General features: G+C 45.7%; 2 protein-coding genes across 6 annotated transcripts; both read right to left on the reverse strand.

Annotated features, from left to right (window-relative positions):
* Positions 1-708: 708 nt before the first annotated feature.
* On the reverse strand, positions 709-17,452 carry sipa1 (signal-induced proliferation-associated 1). Of its 3 annotated transcripts, none has more exons than XM_087806859.1 (16): positions 17,202-17,452; positions 12,178-13,470; positions 11,991-12,115; positions 11,742-11,930; positions 11,442-11,616; positions 11,256-11,359; positions 9,587-9,744; positions 8,913-9,510; positions 8,569-8,843; positions 7,111-7,437; positions 6,944-7,055; positions 6,754-6,886; positions 5,670-5,768; positions 5,532-5,598; positions 5,330-5,408; positions 709-1,735 (listed from the first exon to the last, which is right to left on the reverse strand). In XM_087806859.1, exons 2-16 carry the CDS (start codon positions 13,256-13,258, stop codon positions 1,598-1,600), a joined length of 3,660 nt encoding a protein of 1,219 aa, XP_087662985.1. In that variant the 5' UTR covers positions 13,259-13,470; positions 17,202-17,452; the 3' UTR covers positions 709-1,597. The 3 variants fall into 3 exon arrangements, with proteins under 3 accessions (XP_087662985.1, XP_087662984.1, XP_087662986.1); XM_087806858.1 differs by having other exon boundaries at positions 709-1,741; XM_087806860.1 differs by having other exon boundaries at positions 1,598-1,808.
* A 720-nt stretch (positions 17,453-18,172) lies between these two features.
* Positions 18,173-25,308, reverse strand: LOC148066219 (histone acetyltransferase KAT5-like). 3 transcript variants are annotated; one of them, XM_087807622.1, is made up of 16 exons: positions 25,209-25,308; positions 25,067-25,133; positions 22,760-22,828; positions 22,544-22,680; positions 22,125-22,187; positions 21,897-22,049; positions 21,092-21,265; positions 20,920-21,000; positions 20,517-20,576; positions 20,174-20,422; positions 20,023-20,112; positions 19,242-19,382; positions 19,070-19,163; positions 18,843-19,002; positions 18,704-18,785; positions 18,173-18,633 (listed from the first exon to the last, which is right to left on the reverse strand). In XM_087807622.1, the coding sequence occupies exons 1-16, from the start codon at positions 25,227-25,229 to the stop codon at positions 18,499-18,501; spliced, it is 1,776 nt and encodes a 591-aa protein (XP_087663748.1). In that variant the 5' UTR covers positions 25,230-25,308; the 3' UTR covers positions 18,173-18,498. The 3 variants fall into 3 exon arrangements, with proteins under 3 accessions (XP_087663748.1, XP_087663746.1, XP_087663747.1); XM_087807620.1 differs by having other exon boundaries at positions 20,911-21,003; XM_087807621.1 differs by having other exon boundaries at positions 20,920-21,003; positions 25,209-25,307.
* Between the last annotated feature and the right edge of the window lie 43 nt (positions 25,309-25,351).

Below are 25,351 nucleotides of genomic sequence, written 5' to 3' on the forward strand. Positions count from 1 at the left end.
TAAAATGACTGGGGTTCACTGGAGAGGAGGGGGGCGGACCTGGAGAGTCTCTTCTGTGATATGGGTTCTAATACGTGTTCACGCTGGGACTCGTACTTACGACCTTCTGTATTCTGTAATCTAGACAAAGAAGGGAAAACATTCTGACATCCTTTGTGTGGATAGAGCCACTGTTGGTCTCTTGTGCCGTTTTATGGGGACTTTCTTCTGAAGACTAGTGCCTTTTGCTTGTGCTGTCTTCTGCAGTCTCTTGTTCTGTTTTAGGAGAACCCTGGCGCCGTCTTCTGGAGTCCCCGGTTCCATTTTTAGGGGGACTCTGAGGACTGCTGAGGGCTCTATTGCCCTCCTTAAGAGACTCTGGTGGCGTCTTCTAAAGACTCAATTTAAAGGGGATTTCTGTCTTTCTTTCTGAAAACTGCCGTTTTCGGGGGACACTGTTGTTGTCTTCAAGAATCTCTGCTGCAGTCTCTGAGGCAGTTTTCTTAAGACTCTTTGACTCGGCAACCTGCACATCTAAACCTAGGAGATCTAAAATATTGAAGTTGGTTCTTCCCTGCGACCCTCGACCTGCACCAGGTTCTCCACCAGAAGGTTTTTACAGAGATATCGTGTTCATTAGTTTGAGGTCCTTGTGTGTTCTAGACCACGGCAACAGGACCTGGACCTTCAAAGAGTATTCGACCAGACTTGGAAGCAGGACCCGAGCAACACGCTTCATGACTTTTATTAGGATTTTGAACCGGCAACACGCATTGCTCGAGGGCTTACTGTGGATCGAGCGGACAGTTGTGTGAACACAGTTCAGTGTGTGTGCGAAGGTTTCTGGAAGACGAGTAGCTCGAGTTCAGCCTAGATTTTTTTTATTGATCAGAACGTTTTGTCTAAGATCGGGACCGACTTCACCTTTTTGGTCCGATTCCAGCAGACTAGAACCAGAACCTTCCTCGGTAACTGACGTCGGCTTCTGACGGTTCTGCTTCCGAAACCGGTGGTGGTTGTTCGGCGGCGGATCACATGACACAGTCACGTGACTGCAGCTCGTTACAGTTTGTAGATGAATAAGTTACACGCTCAGACGTGGACGTCTGGTTTCACATTCTCATGCTGGACCTTCTACAGTCTAAACATCTATGGACTCACAGGTGGTCACATGACCGAGTCTGCGGCGTCGCTCACACACACGCACACACACACACACACACACACACACACTTCACATTATTTTAAATCTTCTGCTGGTACCAGATGTTCACAGTGAGTCCAAACACTCTTCACAAGAACTCAGAAGAAGCTGCCTGGTTCTGTTGGCACTGGACGGAGCGCACACGCAAGCAGGTGAGGTTCCAAAACTGACACTTGAGCCAGAACTCTTCAGTCCAAGACCACAAAAAAAAAAAAGTCCCGAACTCTGAAGTGTTGTTCCGGTCCAACCGAGTCTGTTGCTACAAGTTGTCGACGAAGGACAAGTCCGGTACCACTGGTACAGTCACTCACGCACGCCTTCAAGGCTGAACACAAAAGTTCTGGTCCAGGTTTTCGGGCAGCAAGCATCTCTGTTCCCAGTGAGTGTGCGTTCCCCCGGCTAGCTGGGGCGAAGCTAGCACGGCTTGTTTACGTTGCAGAGGAGCTCGGTCACCTTGATGAGTCGGGCCACGGTGCTCTGAGACTCCTCCTGGAGCCGCTGGTTGTTTTGACGGAGGCTCTGGACCTCGGCCTGCAGGACGGCCTTGTCCTCCTTCTCCTGAAAGACAGCGGCACAACACACACACAGCCGTCTCTCAGATCAGTAGGGGGCGACAGAGCGCAGGCTTTAAGGAGACAAGTGGACAAAGTGAGAAATTAGTTTCTGCAACAGCATTTTTCTTAGGTCTGTGAAGGTCCATTTTAAAATCGTGCCAAAGGTGGAGAGTGAGACGATGTGAAGTTGAGAGTAGAATAGTGTCACAGGTGGAGAGTGAGACGATGTCAAGTCGAGAGTAGAATAGTGTCACAGGTGGAGAGTGAGACGATGTCAAGTCGAGAGTAGAATAATGTCACAGGTGGAGAGTGAGACGAGGTCAAGTCGAGAGTAGAATAGTGTAACAGGTGGAGAGTGAGACGATGTCAAGTCGAGAGTAGAATAGTGTAACAGGTGGAGAGTGAGACGAGGTCAAGTCGAGAGTAGGATAGTGTAACAGGTGGAGAGTGAGACGATGTCAAGTCGAGAGTAGGATAGTGTCACAGGTGGAGAGTGAGACGATGTCAAGTCGAGAGTAGGATAGTGTCACAGGTGGAGAGTGAGACGATGTCAAGTCGAGAGTAGGATAGTGTCACAGGTGGAGAGTGAGACGATGTCAAGTCGAGAGTAGGATAGTGTCACAGGTGGAGAGTGAGACGAGGTCAAGTCGAGAGTAGAATAGTGTAACAGGTGGAGAGTGAGACGAGGTCAAGTCGAGAGTAGAATAGTGTAACAGGTGGAGAGTGAGACGAGGTCAAGTCGAGAGTAGGATAGTGTCACAGGTGGAGAGTGAGACGATGTCAAGTCGAGAGTAGAATAGTGTCACAGGTGGAGAGTGAGACGATGTCAAGTCGAGAGTAGGATAGTGTCACAGGTGGAGAGTGAGACGAGGTCAAGTCGAGAGTAGAATAGTGTAACAGGTGGAGAGTGAGACGAGGTCAAGTCGAGAGTAGAATAGTGTAACAGGTGGAGAGTGAGACGAGGTCAAGTCGAGAGTAGAATAGTGTCACAGGTGGAGAGTGAGACGATGTCAAGTCGAGAGTAGAATAGTGTCACAGGTGGAGAGTGAGACGAGGTCAAGTCGAGAGTAGAATAGTGTAACGGGTGGAGAGTGAGACGATGTCAAGTCGAGAGTAGAAAAGTGTCACGGGTGGAGAGTGAGACGATGTCAAGTCGAGAGTAGAATAGTGTCACGGGTGGAGAGTGAGACGATGTCAAGTCGAGAGTAGAATAGTGTCACGGGTGGAGAGTGAGACGATGTCAAGTCGAGAGTAGAATAGTGTCACGGTGGGGAGTGAGAAGATGTCAAGTCGAGAGTAGAATAGTGTCACAGGTGGAGAGTGAGACGATGTCAAGTCGAGAGTAGAATAGTGTCACAGGTGGAGAGTGAGACGAGGTCAAGTCGAGAGTAGAATAGTGTCACAGGTGGAGAGTGAGACGAGGTCAAGTCGAGAGTAGAATAGTGTCACAGGTGGAGAGTGAGACGATGTCAAGTCGAGAGTAGAATAGTGTAACAGGTGGAGAGTGAGACGATGTCAGGTTGAGAGTATTATAGTGTAACAGGTGGAGAGTGAGACGATGTCAAGTCGAGAGTAGAATAGTGTCACAGGTGGAGAGTGAGACGATGTCAAGTCGAGAGTAGAATAGTGTAACAGGTGGAGAGTGAGACAAGGTCAAGTTGAGAGTAGGATAGTGTCACAGGTGGAGAGTGAGACGATGTCAAGTCGAGAGTAGAATAGTGTCACAGGTGGAGAGTGAGACGATGTCAAGTCGAGAGTAGAATAATGTCACAGGTGGAGAGTGAGACGAGGTCAAGTCGAGAGTAGAATAGTGTAACAGGTGGAGAGTGAGACGATGTCAAGTCGAGAGTAGAATAGTGTAACAGGTGGAGAGTGAGACGAGGTCAAGTCGAGAGTAGGATAGTGTAACAGGTGGAGAGTGAGACGATGTCAAGTCGAGAGTAGGATAGTGTCACAGGTGGAGAGTGAGACGATGTCAAGTCGAGAGTAGGATAGTGTCACAGGTGGAGAGTGAGACGATGTCAAGTCGAGAGTAGGATAGTGTCACAGGTGGAGAGTGAGACGATGTCAAGTCGAGAGTAGGATAGTGTCACAGGTGGAGAGTGAGACGAGGTCAAGTCGAGAGTAGAATAGTGTAACAGGTGGAGAGTGAGACGAGGTCAAGTCGAGAGTAGAATAGTGTAACAGGTGGAGAGTGAGACGAGGTCAAGTCGAGAGTAGGATAGTGTCACAGGTGGAGAGTGAGACGATGTCAAGTCGAGAGTAGAATAGTGTCACAGGTGGAGAGTGAGACGATGTCAAGTCGAGAGTAGGATAGTGTCACAGGTGGAGAGTGAGACGAGGTCAAGTCGAGAGTAGAATAGTGTAACAGGTGGAGAGTGAGACGAGGTCAAGTCGAGAGTAGAATAGTGTAACAGGTGGAGAGTGAGACGAGGTCAAGTCGAGAGTAGAATAGTGTCACAGGTGGAGAGTGAGACGATGTCAAGTCGAGAGTAGAATAGTGTCACAGGTGGAGAGTGAGACGAGGTCAAGTCGAGAGTAGAATAGTGTAACGGGTGGAGAGTGAGACGATGTCAAGTCGAGAGTAGAAAAGTGTCACGGGTGGAGAGTGAGACGATGTCAAGTCGAGAGTAGAATAGTGTCACGGGTGGAGAGTGAGACGATGTCAAGTCGAGAGTAGAATAGTGTCACGGGTGGAGAGTGAGACGATGTCAAGTCGAGAGTAGAATAGTGTCACGGGTGGAGAGTGAGACGATGTCAAGTCGAGAGTAGAATAGTGTCACGGGTGGAGAGTGAGACGATGTCAAGTCGAGAGTAGAATAGTGTCACGGTGGGGAGTGAGAAGATGTCAAGTCGAGAGTAGAATAGTGTCACAGGTGGAGAGTGAGACGATGTCAAGTCGAGAGTAGAATAGTGTCACAGGTGGAGAGTGAGACGAGGTCAAGTCGAGAGTAGAATAGTGTCACAGGTGGAGAGTGAGACGAGGTCAAGTCGAGAGTAGAATAGTGTCACAGGTGGAGAGTGAGACGATGTCAAGTCGAGAGTAGAATAGTGTAACAGGTGGAGAGTGAGACGATGTCAGGTTGAGAGTATTATAGTTAAACAGGTGGAGAGTGAGACGATGTCAAGTCGAGAGTAGAATAGTGTCACAGGTGGAGAGTGAGACGATGTCAAGTCGAGAGTAGAATAGTGTAACAGGTGGAGAGTGAGACGATGTCAGGTTGAGAGTATTATAGTGTAACAGGTGGAGAGTGAGACGATGTCAAGTCGAGAGTAGAATAGTGTCACAGGTGGAGAGTGAGACGATGTCAAGTCGAGAGTAGAATAGTGTAACAGGTGGAGAGTGAGACAAGGTCAAGTTGAGAGTAGAATAGTGTCACAGGTGGAGAGTGAGACGAGGTCAAGTCGAGAGTAGAATAGTGTCACAGGTGGAGAGTGAGACGAGGTCAAGTTGAGAGTAGAATAGTGTAACAGGTGGAGAGTGAGACGATGTCAAGTTGAGAGTAGAATAGTGTCACAGGTGGAGAGTGAGACGATGTCAAGTCGAGAGTAGGATAGTGTCACGGGTGGAGAGTGAGACGATGTCACGCACCTTCTGCAAGTCGGCCTGCAGCTTCTTCAGCAATAACTCCAACTGGGACACTTTCTCCTCCAAGTTACCCGGGGAGTCGCTGCAGATGACAAGTGAACTCAGTGAGTGAGACGTTGGGGGTGAACAGTGTTGCTGTCACTATCTGTGTCTGGTTCTCTGCTGCAGCCAGTGGAGCAGGATAGTTATGTGTCAAAACTCTCACCTGTCCTTGGCATCCTTCAGTCGTCCATCCATCTGGTCGACTCCTGCTCCGTCTCCTGACTTTCGATCTGCAGTGAAGGAGTGACACGGTGAAGGAGTGACTCCAACCAAACCTCCACGTCCGCTAGCGTCCTCTGACCTTCGTGGGACAACGCCTCCAAGATGCTGCGACAAGCCGCCGCCAGGTCCGCGATGGACTGCCACTCCTCCTCCGTCGTGTCCGTCGTCTCCGACAAGACTGCAGAAGAAGAGAAGTGTCTGGTCACCTGGACGACTGGGACACGAGCCACACGAGGAGCGACGAGCATTTGCGAGTAAAGGTGATGGATAACTGTGACGCAGTAATGAGATGGTTAAGATTTGGGTAGAAAATTAGGTTTTTTAATGTCTAATTCGAGACGAACTACGGGGTTTTTTTTCTTTCTGTTCGACCACGATCAGGTTGTTAATTTCCTGCTTCCCGCCTGTGGAAGCGTGAAGTTAACTGTTGTAATTGTTTCAAATTTGCATGTAGAACAATTAACTTCCACGTCGTCTTTATTGTTTGGGTTAGTTGAACTGAATCTTCCGCAGAACTCCCAAAACGCATCGATAACTTTCTGTAAAGATACACATTTTTTAAGACGTCACACTTTGCATGTTGGAGATTCTCACAGGATTTCAAAGTCTTTTGATACATTTAGAAAACTGAAAATTAATCGGAATGAAAAATGAAAAAAATCATTAGCAATAAAAATATTGAGCGGGAGAAACATGAAAAATAATAAAAATTAAAAACAATCTGAATGAAAAACATTAAAAAATAATAAGAGGGAAAATAGAAAATAATAAGAATTATAAAGAGAAAAATACTGTAATTGGCACAAAAGTAATGAGAAAATAATGAGAAAATAAAACGTAAAATAAACAAAATGTATAAATATGAACGAAAAACCGGAAAAATAATAAGCACTAAAAGCAGAAGAAACCTAAAAATTATTTTAAAGAGAAACCGAAAAAATTAGCACGAAAAAAACTCCCCAAAAGTAGATGCAATACGCTCTGTTCTGTTATAGTCCCTTCCGTTTTTATTAACATAAATATAACGGGACATGCACTGACGGAGAAGCGCCACAGGGTGGAGCTGTCCCGCAGACAGTTTTCTGATGTCATCAAATGACGTGGATTAAAGGAGCTCAACTCAAAGTTCATTAGGGCTGGTCGAGCTGGTGGAGAAGACCTACTCTTTGTGATGGAGTTGTGAAGACTCAGCGCTCGAGAGTTTCGCTCGGTCCGGTCGAAGCTCGGCAGCCGAGAGTTGACGGACGGCGACTCGCTGGCCGAAGGTTTGTCTTCGCCCGAGTCTGAGTCGAGGACCTGAGTAGTGACATGAGGGTCAGAGAGGGAAGAAGGTCAGAGAAGTGACCTCCTCACCTGCTGGCCCTCCAGATGGATCTTGGGTTTGACCGCCCGGATCAGGTCGGGCGTGGCGTCCCTCAGCTCGCCGACGTTCTCGTAGATGTGACCGACGTTTTCGTACACGTGCCTGTGGGAGGAGATGGTCAGGAGGGTCCAGGTGAGCGAGAAGGCTCGTCACTCACTCGTCACAGGTGAACATGGACTGTCGCTCCAAGGAGAAGCTCCGGCTGATGCTGGTCTCCTTCTGCTCCAGCGGTTCCTGCAGCGACGTCGCCCGGAGAAGCGGTAAACCAGGCGGCGAGAGAGAGCGACTTTCTCCGGGACACTCCGCCGACGAGGGCTCCGGTTCGGCCTCGTCCTGGATCCCCATCACCTCCTCCGCCTGGGCCTCGTCCTCCGGGTCCCCCACGTCTTCCCGGTCCTCCACCACCCAGGCCTCCCTGGACTGGACCTCCCCCGGCTGACACTCTGCATCTTTGATGGCCTTCTGGTAGAGCTCCGAGAAACTCCTGCAGGACACGAGAGAGGCCGTGGTTGGTTTATCTTTGCACCGACTGACCTTTTGAGCAGCGCTGTATGCTAACTTTTTAGCACCAACGCTAACAAATATCTCTTTTGTTGTCTCTGGGTCAAGGTCAACGACCTCCCTGGCTTCCATAAACACAGTGTTTGAGGTCGTTCATCTTGACCCAGAGACCTGGGTATCTCACCTGGATTATTAAAAGATTTACTGCGTATTAACATTAATCAAAATAAAGAAACACTCAAACAACATATAAAACATAGAGTTAAATAGAATTCATTATGTAAAGTTTTTTGCAACCATTAGGTTTTTTAAAAAAGTCTATCTTAATTAATGGAATAGTTAAAAACACAATTTATGGAGAAACTTACAAATTAACTGAAAATAAAGTAGGAACTGTTGGACGAGGTAAAAATGTATAACTGACATGAAATTAATGTATTTTATCCACACATGCCTTATAGTTTGGATTTTTGTTTTTTAATTGAAATCCTTTTTTACATTTTGGTCTATTTATATATGTGGGTTATTTTATTCATAACATGAAGCTCATTCATCATATAAATCATTCATATTTAAATCATTTATTTGTTTCATTTAGTTTAGTACTGCTGCGGGCTGCTGTCCTTTTTCCTCTTATTATTTTTAATTAATTATAAAAAAAATCTTTTTGGCTTTTTAAGTTGTCTTTAATTCAAGTTTCCATTTATGTAACAGTCTGTATAAATATAATATTATATAATATTTTTGTATTAAGTGGTGCACATGTATGTGAAGAAGAACCTTTGGTTTTCATATCATTTCATCTCGTTCAATGATATTTTGGTCAAGTCTGTTTTATATTTCAAACATTCCAGGGATCAGGATTTTTTCTAAACTGCACGTTGAGTCATACCACCCGCTGCACTCGTCGCAGTCGCAGCTAGGGGGCGCCACACGCAAGAACCCATTTGTCCCCACAAACAGTGTTTTAATTGTAGTATTTTGATACTATTTTTATCTTTTAACTGTAAAATAAATCAAAATATAAGTGTATATAAACTTCTTTTTTTTTTAATCCGATCTTAACTTGTACTGTGACATCATCATTAGGAGACGGCGACGTCCACTCGCTCACCTGCGGGGCTTCCCGTTCTCGTCGGGCGGGATGACGGTGATGTGGATCTTGTGCGCCGTGCGCAGCAGCCTAGTTCGTTCCTCCGTGCTGAGGTGGACGAGCGAGAGGCCGCACAGGCGCACCACCCGGGCCCACAGCTGCAGGCCGCCGCTCTCGGCGTAGCAGAAGCGCTGCAGCTCCGTCACGAAGCCCTCCTCGTTCATCAGGAACCCCGGCTGACCCACGCCGTCGCGCAGGGGCGTCACCTCCAGGGCCTCGCAGCCTCGGGTCACCAGCTGCGACAGAAGAGAGAGAGAGACCATGAAGGGAGAGACCGGTCTTCAGGCGAGGAGAGCGAGACCGACCTCCAGACGCTGGACCACCTCCCGGATATCGTCCGACTGGCTCTCTGGCATGTGCACGGACACGGACTCCCCGCGCTCGTAGAAGATGTCCAGGCGTGGCCCCCCCTCTTTGACCTCGGTCACGGCCTTCCAGCCGATGACGTCCCTGCAGGAGCAGTTGAAGACCACCCTGCGTGAGCAGCGCTCGATCAGGACCACCGACTCGGCGGACACGCCCAGCAGACACGGCAGCTTGAGATCCTCCACCTCGGCGACGTTCACCGTCACGGCCCAGACCAGGGCGCCGGCGCTGTGAAGCTCCGCCCCCTTCACGCCCTTTTGCTTGTCCTTGCGCTTCCCTCCGAGGGACAGCAGCGGGAACTTGGTGGACGAGTCGATGGGCGTGGTGGTCACGTAGTTCTCTGCCAGGTCCTTCAGGTACTCCTGCCGCGTGCGCGTGGCCATGGACCGGAACTTCTCGGACTTCTCGGCGGCGTTCTCGGCGTTGACCGCCTTCGCTAGCAGGAAGTCTCTGAAGGCCGGCGAGCGAGGGAAGAAGGCGCCTTTAGGGAAGAGTGGACCGAACAACGGGACGTCTTTGGAGCGAGTGACGGCGACCCTGGAGGACAGACACGGAGAGTGTTTGACCAACAGTCACATGTTAACATGGTTCCAGGGCACGTTAGGATCCTCACCGATAGTGGGTGTTGTCAGCGCCGCACTGGTGCACCTGGACGATGATGAAGACGTGCTGGAAGTGAGACCGGATCGACTTGGGAGTGAAGGGAAGAGCGCCTGCTTCTTGGAACACGATGGTAACAATGTCGTTACCAATGTGTCGCTTTCTCAGCAGCTGTTGGGACGACACACAAAACAAATGTGACAAAACAGATTTTTGTAGCCTCGATGTTAGCGTGATGTTAACATGTTGTTGCATCATATATGTTAACATGTTGTTGTATCATATATGTTAACATATTGTTACAGCATATATGTTATGTCAAGTTTTTCTTACACTGTTCAAATGTTTCTACATTACAGAACAAATCAACAAATGTGACAAAACAGATTTTTGTAGCCTCGATGTTAGCATGATGTTAACATGTTGTTGCATCATATATGTTAACATGTTGTTGTATCATATATGTTAACATTTGGTTGCATCATATATATTAACATGTTGTTACAGCATATGTGTTATGTCAAGTATTGTTACACTATATATGTTAACATGTTGCTACATCACATGTGTTAACATTTTTTTACATCACAGATGTTAACATGTTGTTGCATCATATATGTTAACGTGTTGTTATAGCATATATGTTAACATGTTATTACATCACAGATGTTAACGTGTTGTCACAGCATATATGTTAACATGTTGTTATAGCACATATGTTAGCATGTTGTTACTGTCAGCGGTTATTGTTTTGTTCCATCACAGATGTTGATGTTTGTAACATCACATATATTACAGTGTTCTTACATCATATATGTTAACATGTTCTTACATCACAGATGTTAACGTGTTGTTACAGCATATATGTTACTGTGTTGTAACATCACATATATTACAGTGTTCTTACATCATATATGTTAACATGTTCTTACATCACAGATGTTAACGTGTTGTTACAGCATATATGTTACTGTGTTGTAACATCACATATATTACAGTGTTCTTACATCATATATGTTAACATGTTGTTACTGTGTTGTCACAGCATACAGTATATGTATGTTAGATCACAGATGTTAATATGTTCTTACATCACAGATGTTAATGTTATTACATCACAGATGTTAATATGTTCTTACATCACAGATGTTAACATGTTGTTGCATCATATATGTTAACATGTTCTTACATCACAGATGTTAATATGTTCTTACATCACAGATGTTAACATGTTGTTGCATCATATATGTTAACATGTTGTTAGATCACAGATGTTCTTACATCACAGATGTTAATATGTTCTTACATCACAGATGTTAACATGTTGTTGCATCATATATGTTAACATGTTGTTACAGCACATATGTTAGCATGTTGTTACTGATAGGGGTTAACGTTTTGTTCCATCACAGATGCTAACGCGTTGTTGCGTCACAGTTGTTGATTTTTGTAACATCACATATATTACAGTGTTGTTACATCATATATGTTAACATGTGGATAGATCACAGATGTTAACATGTTATTACATCGTAGATGTTAACAGTTTGTTACAAAAAAAACCTGAACATGTGGTTACATCACAGATCTTAACATGTTATCAGAAAACGACATGATGAATGTTAACATCAAAGAACTCGCAGAGGAAACCCAACTTCAGTTCATTAAAACCTTCAACTCACCTGCTGGTTGTTGTTGGACGTGTACGGCAACATGGTTGAGACGTGGAACATGATTTCGTAATCCTGGTACCTGGTGTAGAGCGAGTGAGTCCCGGTGGAATCGGCTGATGAAGAGCAAAACATAAAACTGATGAGCTGGTCCACTAACACACACACACACACGCACACACACACGAACGGACTCACTCTTGTTGTCCAGTTGAGCCCGGTACTTCTCCCAGCCTTTCAGTCGGACTCGCTCCCCAAGCAAGTCCAGGAACTCCTCAAAAGCTGGACCAGAACTCTCGTTGTTGTACATGTCCTCCTCGGAGCTCTGCCCCGCCCGGCAGTACATCACACCAACCTTCCGCTGGAAGTTGAGCTGGAGAGCACATGGAGAAACACCTCTTACCCACCGTCACCAGAACATCACCACAACCAGTTTCTACTCTTCATTAACCAAGAGTGCAGTGTCGACCACAGGTCAGTAAGTGGCGCTGTCCTCACCCCCTGCTCATCCAGCTTGAGTAGTGTGTCCCGGACCTTCGGCGAGTTGGAGGCCAATCGCAAACACTGAAGGTTCAGCTCCGGCATTATGAACTCCAGCAGCCTCTTGGGCGAGAGACCTCTGGGCGTCGTGTGTCGCGCGGCTGACGGTACCGACTCCTCCATGATGGAACCTCGCAGGGTCTTCATCTGCGGAACACACCCCCCGGTCAGACCCTGCCCCAGAATGACCTCCGAGCACGACTTCACCTCCGTGGTCCTGAAGATGATCCGGTAGTTGTACTGAGCCCCGCTTGAGCCTTCCTTCTCGTCGCGACGGAAGCTGATGGCCACCGGGCCGAGCCTGTCGTCTATACCGAAAAAGTTCTGGTGATCTGTGGATAGAACAGGTTTTATAAGACCCTCCCTGGTCCAGACCACATCACGTGTCACTCACCCTTCATGTAGAAGTATTTTCTATAGTAATGAGCGCCGAGGTCGGCGTGCTCGATGAAGTAGTTGCTCTTGCCCTGCTGCTGGACGTGACTCTCCCGGGGCTCTTCCAGAACCGACACCGCATCATTGGGGGTCCTCAGACTGGACCACATCCCGTGTCTCATGCCGTGGGAGCGACCGAGCCCCCCTTGCTCTTCCCCTCCCGTCTCGTTCCGGAAGTGTGGGCAGCTGAGCAGCAGTTCGTTGTCGTTGCCGTCGCCTTCGTCCAACATGAAGGCCTGATCCGAGTCGTCGGCCGGGGCGGGCGAGGAGGGGGCCGCCTGGGAGACGGGCCGCAGCTGGGACGCGGCAGACGCCCCGGACGTGATGTTCTTCTTCCTCCCGATGCTGTCCCTGTTGGTCGCGGCCTCGCTGAGGTCGAAGAGGATGCTCTGGACGTCGTAGTGGGCGAAGTTTCTCACCCACGCCCCACCACCGAGAACGTCAGGAGGACAGGGATGGGGGACCTGAGGCGTCGCAGGTTTGGACTTTTTACTAAGGCCCTCAGGCTTTGGGGGTTTTGCAGGTTTCGGGGAGTCCCCGGCGAAGGCCGAGAGACCTCGGAAGAAACCGTCCGGCTCGGGTGGACCCCCCTGCAGTCCCAGCAGCAGGAACGGGTCTTTGAAGCGGAGAGCGTTCGGGGACAGGGGACTGTCCGTGCCCGACTCCTGAATCCGGGTCTGTCTCTCGAGTGAGGACAGGCTTCCGTACTCTCTGTGCAGCCCGACGCACGACTCCCCCTGAGCTCCGCCCCCGGGCTTCTCCCCGACGACCCTCGCCGTCTTCCCCGCCGCCTTCCCTCCGTCCAGGTCCCCGAGGGTCACGTCGCTGTTGCTCCTCTGCATGATGTGGCTCCGGCCCACCACCCTCAGGCTCAGGCCCACGCGGCTCGGGGTCAGACTGTTGTCCCTCTCGACCCCGGCCCTCTTCGGTGGCCACTCCACCACCCCGCCTTCTGGCTTGGGGTCAAAGTTGACGGTGGCGATAGGCGGTCGCACATTTTGGCGCCGAAACTTGCGGACAAACAGGTCGTCGGACTGCATGTTGTTTGCTGGGACTCGGTCTCTAGGCTGCTGCAGGACTCATCCCTGGAGCGGTTGAACCGACAACCTTTTTGTGCTGCTCGCGGTTTTTGGTGGAACGGTGAAGTAAAAGTGTGACACGGGTGTGTCCAGGTTCTTGTGGGTCCAAGCTCATAACCGGCTCTGAGAGCGGACGGACGCGAGACCTAGTCCACCCGATCGAGTCGCAGATCCTGCAGAGAAACAAATCCGGCGTCAGACACAACCAAGTGCAAGATCTGATCAACTAAGATACCTACACACACGCTTACACACGTATGTTTATACCAAACACACACACGCAAACGTACACTAACAACAGGCATCGCAGACACTGTGAACCAAAGGTTTCTGATGAGGAACTGTCGGCACCACAACCAGTACTGTAGCAAACAGGAAGTGGTGTCTTCTCCCTCGCTAACTTCCTCTGCCGAGAAACCGACCTGAAACTGAACTAAGTAGAGCAGAAGCAGGCCGAGGTCTATTGTCTGCTGACGTCTCACACTTCCTCTGTGCGTGTGTGTACATGTGCGTGTGTGTGTACACGTGTGTGTTGTTTCTGCAGCAGTCCGGTTTTTTCCTGGTTCTCCGGACACAAGTGTCCTGACCCACTTCCAGAATATGAACTCTGACCCCAGCAACTTCCTTGATAAAAAAACCAAAGCTGAATCTGTCACCGGATGGTTGCTGGTTCAATACCAACCCTCGTCCTTGAGCCCAACCAGGTTCCGGTACCTTGGACCCAAAACGACACGCACAGCCACACACTCAATACAAAGACCAACGAGAACCAGCCTAGTTCAGTCTAGTTTCCGCCATTTTTTTTTTTTTCAAATGTCAACACATTTCATACACTTTGTAATCATTCCTGTCTGTCAAGCTTGATAAGGTACTCTTGATACAGTAGTACACATGATGAAGTACCCTTCAAGGTACATTCAAGGTACTCTGTGGTTGTGAGGGCCCTAAGGGATGTTTTCGACAAAAGGCAAGAAAGAAAAGCGAGTCCTTTTATTTTTCTGACACACAAAAAAAAAGCTTTTAAAGAACATGCCTGCAGGAGGAAGGTTAACACTGACAAGTAGTGCCACAACACTTGGAACATGTCGGCACGATGACGTCAACAATCTCAAATTCGAATAGACGCTAGCAAAGATGCTGAGCTAGCAGCTGTGTTAAAATTAAGCTAAACTAGCAGATGTTTATAGAAGTGACGCTAATCTGGCTGCTGTGTAGAGACAAAGATGCTAGCAGGTTAGAATATCTAATGTCGTATATTTGAAGCTATGCTAGCTACTGTGCAAATTTAAAAATTATGCTAAGCTATTAGCTCAGTAGATTTAAAGATGAAGCTAAGATATTAGCTTAGTTGATATAAAGATAAAGCTAAGCTTTAAGCTTAGTTGATATATTTAAAAAAAAAGCTAAGCTATTAATTTAGTTGATATAAAGATGGAACTAAGCTATTAGTTTAGTTGATATAAAAGAAAAGCTTAAATATTAGTTTAGTTTATATTAAGATGACACTACGCTATTAGTTTAGTTGATATAAAAGAAAAGCTAAGCTATTAGTTTAGTTGATATAAAGATGAAACTACGCTATTACTTTAGTTAATATAAAAAGAAAAGCTAAGCTATTACTTTAGGTGATATTAAGATGTAACTAAGCTATTAGTTTAGTTGATATAAAAAAAGCTAAGCTATTAGTTTAGTTGATATAAAGATGAAACTAAACTATTAGTTTAGTTGATATAAAAGAAAAGCTAAGCTATTAGTTTAGTTGATATAAAAATGAAACTACGCTATTATTTTAGTTAATATAAAAATAAAAGCTAAGCTATTACTTTAGGTGATATTAAGATGAAACTAAGCTATTAGTTTAGTTGATATAAAGATGAAACAAAACTATTAGTTTAGTTGATATAAAAGAAAAGCTTAAATATTAGTTTAGTTAATATAAAGATGACACTACGATATTAGTTTTGTTGATATAAAAAAAAGCTAAGATATTAGTTTAGTTGATATAAAGATGAAACTACGCTATTATTTTAGTTAATATAAAAAGAAAAGCTAAGCTATTACTTTAGGTGATATTAAGATGAAACTAAGCTATTAGTTTAGTTGATATAAAGATGAAACAAAGCTATTAGTTTAGTTGATATAAAAAAAAGCTAAGCTATTAGCTTAGGTGATATAAAGATGAAACTAAGCTTTTAGTTTAGCTGATATAAAAAGAAAAGCTAAGCTTTTAGTTTAGTTGATAAAAAAAGAAAAGCTAAGCTATTAGTTTAGTTGATATAAAGATGAAACTAAACTACTACTTTAGTTGATATAAAAGAAAAGCTAAGCTTTTAGTTTAGTTGATATAAAAAGAAAAGCTAAGCTTTTAGTTTAGTTGATATAAAGATGAAACTAAACTATTAGTTTAGTTGGTATAAAGATGAAACTAAACTATTAGTTTAGTTGATATATAGATGAAACTAAACTATTAGTTTAGTTGATATAAAGATGAAACTAAACTATTAGTTTAGTTGATATAAAGATGAAACTAAACTATTAGTTTAGTTGATATAAAAAAAAAGCTAAGCTATTAGCTTAGGTGATATGAAGATGAAACTAAGCTTTTAGTTTAGCTGATATAAAAAGAAAAGATAAGCTTTTAGTTTAGTTGATATAAAAAGAAAAGCTAAGCTATTAGTTTAGTTTATATAAAGATGAAACTAAACTATTACTTTAGTTGATATAAAAGAAAAGCTAAGCTTTTAGTTTAGTTGATATAAAGATGAAACTAAACTATTAGTTTAGTTGGTATAAAGATGAAACTAAACTATTAGTTTAGTTGGTATAAAGATGAAACTAAACTATTAGTTTAGTTGATATAAAGATGAAACTAAACTATTAGTTTAGTTGATATAAAGATGAAACTAAACTATTAGTTTAGTTGATATAAAGATGAAACTAAACTATTAGTTTGGATGAAGCTAGCATCTCTTTAAACGAAAACATAAATTTGAGATAGTGACTGTGCAGGGTTTTAGGCAAACCTAGCATGTATGTTGACGTTAATATGAAGTCAAGCTAGAAGGCGTGTGGACACAAACATGAGGCTAAGCTAGCATAGGTATAGACATGAAACTTAGCTTGCAGGCGTATTGTTATAAACATGAAGTCAAGCTGGTTGGTGTTTGGATGTAAACAGAAAGATAAACTAGCAGATGTAAATCTAAAAAAATAAAGAGACCAAGGTAAGTGGCTAAGGTAGCAGGTGCGCAGATGTAAACAAAAATAGTACAATTTATAATATAAAAAATGGACTTGTTGACAGTTCTTTTTAAAATAGGAGTCACGGATTTTGTGGACCCTGTAAATGGGTCATGGGTGTCAATGAGACCCTGAGAAAAGTGATGTTGTCACTTCTCGATTTCCGTGTCACAGGAATCCAGCCATGACACCACAGCTAGAAATGATGCTTCCAGCTCCACTTGAATAACGTCACAACATTCCCATCAACAGTGACACTGAACAAACATGTTGGTTTTAAGGGGGTGTGGAGGGGGGGGGGCAGGCCCTCGTCCCTTAGAGCACCTGAGCCGCCTCTGACAGAAACACTGGGGGGGAGAAGACTCCCCGGGTTTATGTAAGACTGATGGCTTCACCATCATCATCATCTTCACCGACACCGAACCCACATCTGAGCAGCGTTGTCTTCACCGTGGAGGTCACACACCATCACTCCATCACTGCACCTCCTCCTCCTCCTCCTCCATCGCTCCATGAATCTCACCCCACGGTCCTATGCAGGACCAGGGATGATGTTCAGGGCGGAGGGGATGAAATGCGACAAATTAAAAAAAGGGTTCGGAGCCTCATTGTTTGTGTCCATGAGCAAAAAAAGGCCTCACTAACGTCCTTCAGCAGCACTCACCTCCTCCTCTGCTCCTCGCGGCTCCTCGCTGCTCCTCCCTCCCCATGACAGCGTCTGTGAGCTCCTCCGCTTCTTCTTCTTCTTCTAGTCTGCTCCGCACTTCCTCCTGGTTCTGCTTCCTCAGTGAGAACCAAATAAAAAAACACAAAGACGCTCTTCTCTCTCACACACACACGCACACGCACGCACGCACGCAGACACACTTCCTGATCTGCACCGGCTCCTCCGCTGTGCAGTCAGAGGCAGGTTGATGTGCGCCCCCTCTCCCTCTCCTCCTCCTCCCCCATCCCCTCACCCCTCATTCTCTTCCATTCATGTCGTGGGAGACCACCCCCCCCCCCCTCGCGCACCCCCCTTTTCCTCACACACTCGCACGCTCACCAACATTTACTGATAGACACCAAAATTATTTATATTAAAATGTTCATCTAGTCACTGAATGTCACGTGACAAACATGGCGTCGGATGCACGTTTGCCCAAAAAAAAAAAAAAAACCGGCGCGGATCCGCCCACTCCGGTCACGTGACTCGTAAATCTGACTGTGGAACACTTGAGTGTCTGGAGGTTGATGAGGGGGAGATTCATCATTTAGACCTGAGGGTGGCGCTAAACTCCACCACGCTAACCGAACCGAAACCTTTAAGCCCAGAGACCAGAGGGTGAGGGGTTTCAGTCGAGAGAAGGACAAAGAACGTCCTCTCACAAGACCTCCTGCAGGGAGTGGACCCTCATTGACCGTCCCCCCCCTTCCACTCCAGTCCTCCTCCACCATCTGGTCCTGCCCGTTATCAGAGGGGGGGGGGCGGGGCAGAGCCAGAGGTCTGCTGAGGAGCGATAAAGACTGTTGACCCTGTTGAGTCATGTCACACCTGACCAGAGACTCCATGAGCAAGTCTTATACAAAACAAACAACTCGGCTTCATGTCCAGTTGTCGGGGGGAGTACCTAGAGAAGACTCACATTCTCAACATGACGCATCAGAAAGATCCATTTATTTAAAAAAACAAAAAAACAGTTCCAAGATGTTTATTGGTCGACCTTCGCTGAGTGATGACACTGAAATATCTCAGTCTTTAGTCCGGTCTCAACCCACAGAAACCGACCACGGCTCGTCCGTCACGTGAGACGCCGCGGTCGAGACGTCTCAAGAAGCCAGTTCTCGTTCTCAAGTCCATAGCTGTGGAGTCCTCACAAAGGTACTGTCCCAGTCTTCGACAGTAGAGGGCGTGGCAGAGTTAAATAAACGTTGCATATGTACAAGAATAAAGTTTTTGGTGGATCTGGTCCGCCCGTCGACTACCACTTCCCCCTCTTGCTCCAGTCCTTGGGTGTGAAGTGGAGACACTTGGAGTCGATGCGCAGGTGTCTCTTGTGCATGGCCCGCTCGTGTCCGTCCACGATGTCCTCCGACAGAGTCAGGATGTACTGACCCTGAAAGACACCAGAGGCTTTAATGACGGCTCTGACTCGGTGCTGGCGAGCTCTGACTGCAGGTCCTCACCTTGTAGTAGTTGATGAGGTTGAGGTACTGCAGCGTGGAGATCACGTCCTCCTTCTTCACGCTGGTGATCTCGCTGATCTCACTGCTCAACAGAACTTGGTTAGAGAGGCAGGGACACACCGGGACAAGGACCAATTACTTGATTGTGATCTGGGGTCTCTCTCCGTTGTCAGGTTTCAGGTCCATTAGGATCTCTAGGATGGTCTGGGACCAGTAAGACCGGTACGACAGCAGACCCAGGTCCGACAGCGGCTTTTCTGGCGTCCCGGTTTTCCCTTCCACCTTTGAGAGTTCATAACCTGAAGACGTGGCACAGTGAGGTCAGATGTGGACTCGGGACACATTATGGTTTCAACCTGGACTTACTGAACTCAATGAGCAGTTTGCCATAGCCCCTCCTCTGGTACGGAGGCAGTGTTAGGATGCAGGCGACATTATAATCCTCCGTCGACTCCTTTTCCTGAAAACAAGCCACCATCAGCCGACTGACTGACAGACAGACCCACCTTCCCTGTCTTCCAGGTCAAAAGTTACTTACCTTAGAGAAGTAGCCCACGATGTGGAAGCCCTTGGAGTCGTACTCTGTCATCACGTAGAAGAGAAACGGGTCTGTGTCGTAGTACAACGTCTTGTGATCCAGGAAACACTTTGCCAATAAACACAGGTTCTGGGAGTAATTCTGAAAAATAATTTTGGGGGTCAGTGTCTTTAAATTAATCTTTTTTTTTTGTCTATTCGTTAGCGTTCAGCCCGTCTATTCGTTAGCCATCAGCCCGTCTTTACGTTAGCCATCAGCCCGTCTATTCGTTAGCCATCAGCCCGTCTATTCGTTAGCCATCAGCCCGTCTTTACGTTAGCCATCAGCCCGTCTATTCGTTAGCCATCAGCCCGTCTATTCGTTAGCGTTCAGCCCGTCTATTCGTTAGCCATCAGCCCGTCTTTACGTTAGCCATCAGCCCGTCTATTCGTTAGCCATCAGCCCGTCTTTACGTTAGCCATCAGCCCGTCTTTACGTTAGCCATCAGCCCGTCTTTACGTTAGCCATCAGCCCGTCTATTCGTTAGCCATCAGCCCGTCTATTCGTTAGCCATCAGCCCGTCTATTCGTTAGCCATCAGCCCGTCTATTCGTTAGCCATCAGCCCGTCTATTCGTTAGCCATCAGCCTGTCTATTCGTTAGCCATCAGCCCGTCTTTACGTTAGCCATCAGCCCGTCTATTCGTTAGCCATCAGCCCGTCTATTCGTTAGCCATCAGCCCTTTCTTTAATTTTAATGTTCCCTTGGCTGTTGTCTTGACCGTCTGTGGTTCTGGTTCTGACCTTGTTCTTCCTTCCGTCGATCTCGAAGAAGGAGATGGTTCCTTTGCGGTAGATCTCGTTGCCGGGCGGATGTCTGAGGTTGCACTTTGTCTGTTGGGAGAGGTCAGAGTTGAGTACAAGAGAGGGCACAGGGGGTCTGGGCTCGTAGTACCAGGTGTCGTTGTAGGCACTTGAGACTCTTCAGGTATTTCAAGCAGAACTCGCAGAGGTAGAGGATGGGCAGAGCGGTCAGCTCCTGGGGGTACGGCGAGAAGTACCAGGGCTTCAGCCGATGCCGGCCTAGCTCGATACACTCGATATTTTTCATGCGGGTCACAATGTCGTCGTGGCTGCGGTCCGACACCAGACTGCCAGTCATGCGTGGAGCAGTTGGGATTCCGTCTGAGCTGTCCTGAGAGTCCTGCAGGGCGGCGAACACGAGCAGCACGAGTGAGATCATCGAGTGCATCCGTGACCAAACCTGACAGAACGACCAGTATGAAGATTGGACTGACCTCTGGTTGTGGCAAGAAGACATTTGCGCCGCCATCCGTGAACTGCAACACCTTTAACATCTGTAGACAGACCGGGTGAGACGACGCATCGACACAACGAGGCAAGTAATGATTTCAACTATTTCGAGTAAAACGACGTTAGTGATATTTGCATTTCAGAAAACTCAACATATTTGATGTTTTCAAGTTTTCATCAAAGATGTTAACTTATATGGACTTTGTAAATGGAGTATTTGTGTAACGTGTCCGTGTGAAGGAATTAGAAATCTATTATGTCACGAACACTAGCTCAATATTGTTGACCGACTGTGTTCATTCTGGAGACAAAAAAAGTTTTTCTTTTGAATAGTCAATGTATTCATGTCTTAGGATTGTGTGAGAGAAAACTATTCACCCCAGGTACCTCATCAGCGACACCACAGTTTGCCTTCCTCTTCCTGCCGGGCTGAGACGGAACCAGTCGCCTGGACGTCCCATTTTGCTGCTGCTACAGTCAAGGAGTAGGACAGGAGACGAAACATGACCAGATGAACCACAAAAAGGCGATGAAGTGGTGAACAGACGAAGCGACTCACTGTCGGGGTGATGGGGGTGAGCGGCTCTAGCTCGTCGCGGCTCTTAAATGTGTTGTTCTCTCGGGCCACTGGAAACACAACAGCTTGAGATGCTTCAGCAGAACTGGACGGTGAAGGAACCGGGGGTGCAGGCGGAACCTGGGTCGCCACCGGCAGCGCCTCTATTTTCCTCTTCTGTGGTGAAGAGAAGCGATTAGAAGAGCAGACAAACTGAAATCATGTCAAAACAAAAGCTTCAGGAGAACCTGGGTCTGTGACTGAACCATTTTACTGCAGGTGCTTCAGTAGATGTTGGCAGGTTGATCTACTTTAGCAGTGAGACACATATGACTCAGAGTCATGCTCTGGTAACAAATCAGACTCACACCAAAAATGAAACACCTGAATGAAAATGGTTTCAGTCTTCAATCATCATAATGTGATTTTTTTTTCTTAAACACAACACAAATCGTTGACGACCAGGTGTGAACCACGACCAGGTCCAGGGTGAGATCTGACTGGAGGTCATGTGACTGAACATCAGTCAACTGGTCACATGATTGCTGAGGTCAGGCCAGTTTATAAGTGATTAGTCTTGTACACCCTATGATGACGGGTGTACACCATGGTACAATGTTTCTCCTTCGAGGATCTAGTCTGAAATTGAAAGAGAAGTTTGGGGCTCGTAAGAGCGGAGGCAGGAATCTCAGCAACAGTTTGGGCTTCATCGGATCAGAACATATACAAGTGTAAAGAGCAACAGACTTGTGGAGAGAAGAGCAGACGTCAGCACAGCATGAGATCAGAACACACATGAGTCCAGTACCTTGATTGACTTGAAGAGGAAATGTTGCTTTACATGATCACTGCCTACATCTGACAAACTTTTGGGGGCGACCTGCACGACGGGGTCGTCTTTCTGTTTTGTATCTTGGATGTTAATGTCGGGTTTTCCGTGCAGGTCGGCGAGAGCCGACAGCTACATAAACACAAGACTCGGGTTAACAACCAGGAGGAAACAAGCTCAGACAAAGTGAGGCGGTTCAAGCTGTACCGGCGTAGGCAGGGTTTTGCCTCTGGAGGGCGCTGTGGCGGATTGTAGGTCTAGATTCTTCCTCTGAATCAAACAGAAAAGAGAGGGAAGCAAGCTTTGGTTAGAACTGGGCCTCATCCTCACGCATCAACATCAAAACAACCACAACATTCTAAAAATACAATTCCAGCATTACGCCCAGTCTCAGAATCACATTGCGGTTGCTATGGCAATTCCATTTTAGACACCTGTCAATCAACTTCAACAGACTTTTGTGGTGAAAGAAAAATAATGTTGTGGATGGATAAATCGTTAAATTACATAAAACCCAACCACCATGACTCAGTGCACTGGGATTAATGAAATAGTCGTGTTTATATATTTTGGGCTGCAAAAGCATGTTACGGGTCTGGGAAGTCGAAGTTGTGTGTTAAACTCACCACTTCCCGCTCTGGCGACCCGGGTCCAGAGCCCGGGAGTCCGTTCTTGGTGGGAGTTTTGGCTTCCTTCTTGGGAAACTGCAGCTTCTTCATGTCAAGCCGATCAGCGGTGACCCACTCGTCCAGACGCTTGTTGACTTCAGAGCAACACAAACACAGTCTCATGTACATGCTACGGAACCACAGTCGAGCGGAAGCAGACGGTCAAGAACTCACAGTCAATGTAGTGGACATAGTAGAGTTTTCTGGATGAAGCTTCCTTTACACTCAGGATTTCAGCCAGAGCTGCAAGACAGTTAAGCACAACACATACTGAGCTACACATTCGTACTGTTGGACACAAAATATGATCAAAACTCATCCATTACTGAACTAGCTGATGAAAAAATCTAAAATGTTTTATGACCATATTTAAATTGAATTGTCTGAAGAAATAAATCATGTAAACAGAAGTTCTTGGTTATACAAGTTTGACACAAATAGAAAAACTAAAAGAAAAGAAAACCGTCCACTTTATTTTAGCCTGAAATGCTTCCTGTATGATTGCTTGGGGGCTCTTTAATCGTTTTCAATAATCTCGTCACATCACTCCTTAAGTGCAAAGCTTGTATCTGTCCTCTGAGTCAACGGATGAATTTCCCATTTTTGTTGGATTTCCATGTGTGTCACGAGGCAAGTGAGACAAAACAGACATACTAACGATCCATTACATTATTACATCACATATCATCTGGCAGACTCTTGACCAAATTGACTCAAAATGGATTAATCATCAGCCTGTATCTTCTCCAAGTTCTGTCATCTTTCAAATGTTGAAATCTTGCTTTTCCAAAACGCAGCAAGTCCCTCAACATGACGATGTTTGGAAGTTATTACTTTATAAAGTCATTTACTTCATAAAAATCTTGACGAAGAAGAGGTTACGAGAGCGGAGCCCATTATAGCGTAATAATGGTCTTCCATCCTCTTCCAGCCATCTGTAGTCAAACAATTTTCCCGAAGGAGACCTCCAGAGGAATCAATAAAGTTTATCCACGGTTCTAGTCACGGCCCGCTTTGTTCATACAGCAAGGACCTCAGAGGTGGCGACTACCCAAATTTATGAGGCACGGTGATGAACATCAATGTTTGACTAATCACAGCAGAGTGGGTGTGGTTATGATAAAGAAGTTTAAAGCTTGAGGAAAAAAAAGTGTTTTCAGTGGCGGGGACTTAACCACATTTTCTGATGTAAACATTTCGATTAAAAGTTACTCTTACTCTTGTACAAACAGATTTAATAATAATGAGTACAACAGAGGTCCACGATGAATTTAAGACACACTTAAATCAACCAATTAGGTTGCCCTTTAAATCCTTCTTCAGTTAGGTTCCAATTATCCAAAAAGGCATCAAAAGCAATGTAATGCCCAAAATTGTTTTTTAACATCACAAATCAAAAAACACATGCAAAGACGTTTTGTTCCTTAATTAAATATCTGCAACTTCTATTTCAATATATGATTAACAGTTTTATCATTACATTTCATAAAAACACAAACTCTATTCTCAAATGTTTAACACAAACTCAGTAATAGTAATAGTAACAGTGGCTCTGATTTAGAGTTGGTTTTATTAGATGGAGATGTGTGTCAGTCCAACACATGGACGAGACAAGACTTAAAGATGGTACAGTCTTGCAAGTTAGTTTAACCCATTATGTATGTAAACAATTTCCCGAAGGAGATCTCCAGAGGGATTAATAAAGTTTGTCCATCCATCTACAATTGTATTTTATTTTGAAGTTACATTGTGTCACACTTGTGTGGAAAACGCATGTCTGCGTTGTAACTTTATACAGCTGTACTCCTTGGGGACTCATGTGCGAAGTGGTTTGAACAGAAACCTTCTGCCTGTATATAATAATAATGTCTATTTATATAGCGCCTTTCTAGACCAGTGTCAATAGTGTCAATTAAATAAGCATAGAGATCATGTCAGCAACAAGCTTCATGTTGCCTCGAGTGGGGTTTGTGAAGTCCACTTAATCTCATCTTTCGATTATGGTGTATTATTTATTCTAAACAAATGGGATCACACTAATTAGAATAACAAATACCTGACCAAACTATATACCGTCATAGATAAAAGGGATACAAATCAACATTAATAGTGACTGACAATTTCAATATAAAAGATCACAGTCAGAACGTGTTTATAAACATTACACCAGTTTACGTTCCTTTTAGTAGTAGTTTACTGTACGAGGACAGAGACCCGGAGTCATTCGACCTGGTTTTACTTTTTATTAACACTCAATATGGAGCTCCAGGTTTGTAAACAACGGCTGTCGGACAGTGGCGACACCTCGTAGTGTTATATTTGGTCAATTAATTTCTATATAATCCGTCTTATTTTCAATTTTAGGCTTCTTTTATGTGTAAATGTCCATTTCATGTTTGTTTATTATGCATATTATCTTGAAAGAACAGGCCAGAGCGTTGACAACAGTTAGCATCTTTAGCCTAGTAGGAAAACACTTACGCCATTCATCTTCATGTTCCTGATTCTTACGAAGAACTGGAAGGCGACAGCCCTCGACAATCTCCACCTAAAAAAACAAACGATTTGCTTTCAGTGTTTATCAATCATTTCAGCTTTATTTAATTAAAACATCGAAATATACCGATGATGCGCTGTCCGCCATTTTGGATATCTGCGGGGGTGGGAGCGGGGTGTTGTGGGAAAATGCCGGTCTCCAAAGACCAGGCAGACGACAAGATGAAGATCGGCGAGTTCAGCGAATGATGTTGGACACCAGAAGTCAGA

The sequence above is a fragment of the Callionymus lyra genome, chromosome 14 (genome assembly GCF_982586985.1).
Source record: "Callionymus lyra chromosome 14, fCalLyr1.hap1.1, whole genome shotgun sequence".
NCBI lineage: Eukaryota > Metazoa > Chordata > Actinopteri > Syngnathiformes > Callionymidae > Callionymus > Callionymus lyra.

Excerpts from the sequence above, each read along its gene's own strand:
- sipa1 (XM_087806858.1), bottom strand. The coding sequence starts at position 13,258 with ATGCAGTCCGACGACCTGTTTGTCCGCAAGTTTCGGCGCCAAAATGTG. Across the intron at positions 9,511-9,586 it reads GCTGACAACACCCACTATCG|GGTCGCCGTCACTCGCTCCA; the intron begins GTGAGGATCCTA and ends TCTGTCCTCCAG. Across the intron at positions 5,409-5,531 it reads CTGAAGGATGCCAAGGACAG|CGACTCCCCGGGTAACTTGG; the intron begins GTGAGAGTTTTG and ends TGTCATCTGCAG.
- LOC148066219 (XM_087807620.1), bottom strand. The coding sequence starts at position 25,229 with ATGGCGGACAGCGCATCATCG. Across the intron at positions 19,164-19,241 it reads TCGTGGGCTACTTCTCTAAG|GAAAAGGAGTCGACGGAGGA; the intron begins GTAAGTAACTTT and ends GCTTGTTTTCAG. Across the intron at positions 19,003-19,069 it reads CAAACTGCTCATTGAGTTCA|GTTATGAACTCTCAAAGGTG; the intron begins GTAAGTCCAGGT and ends CCACGTCTTCAG.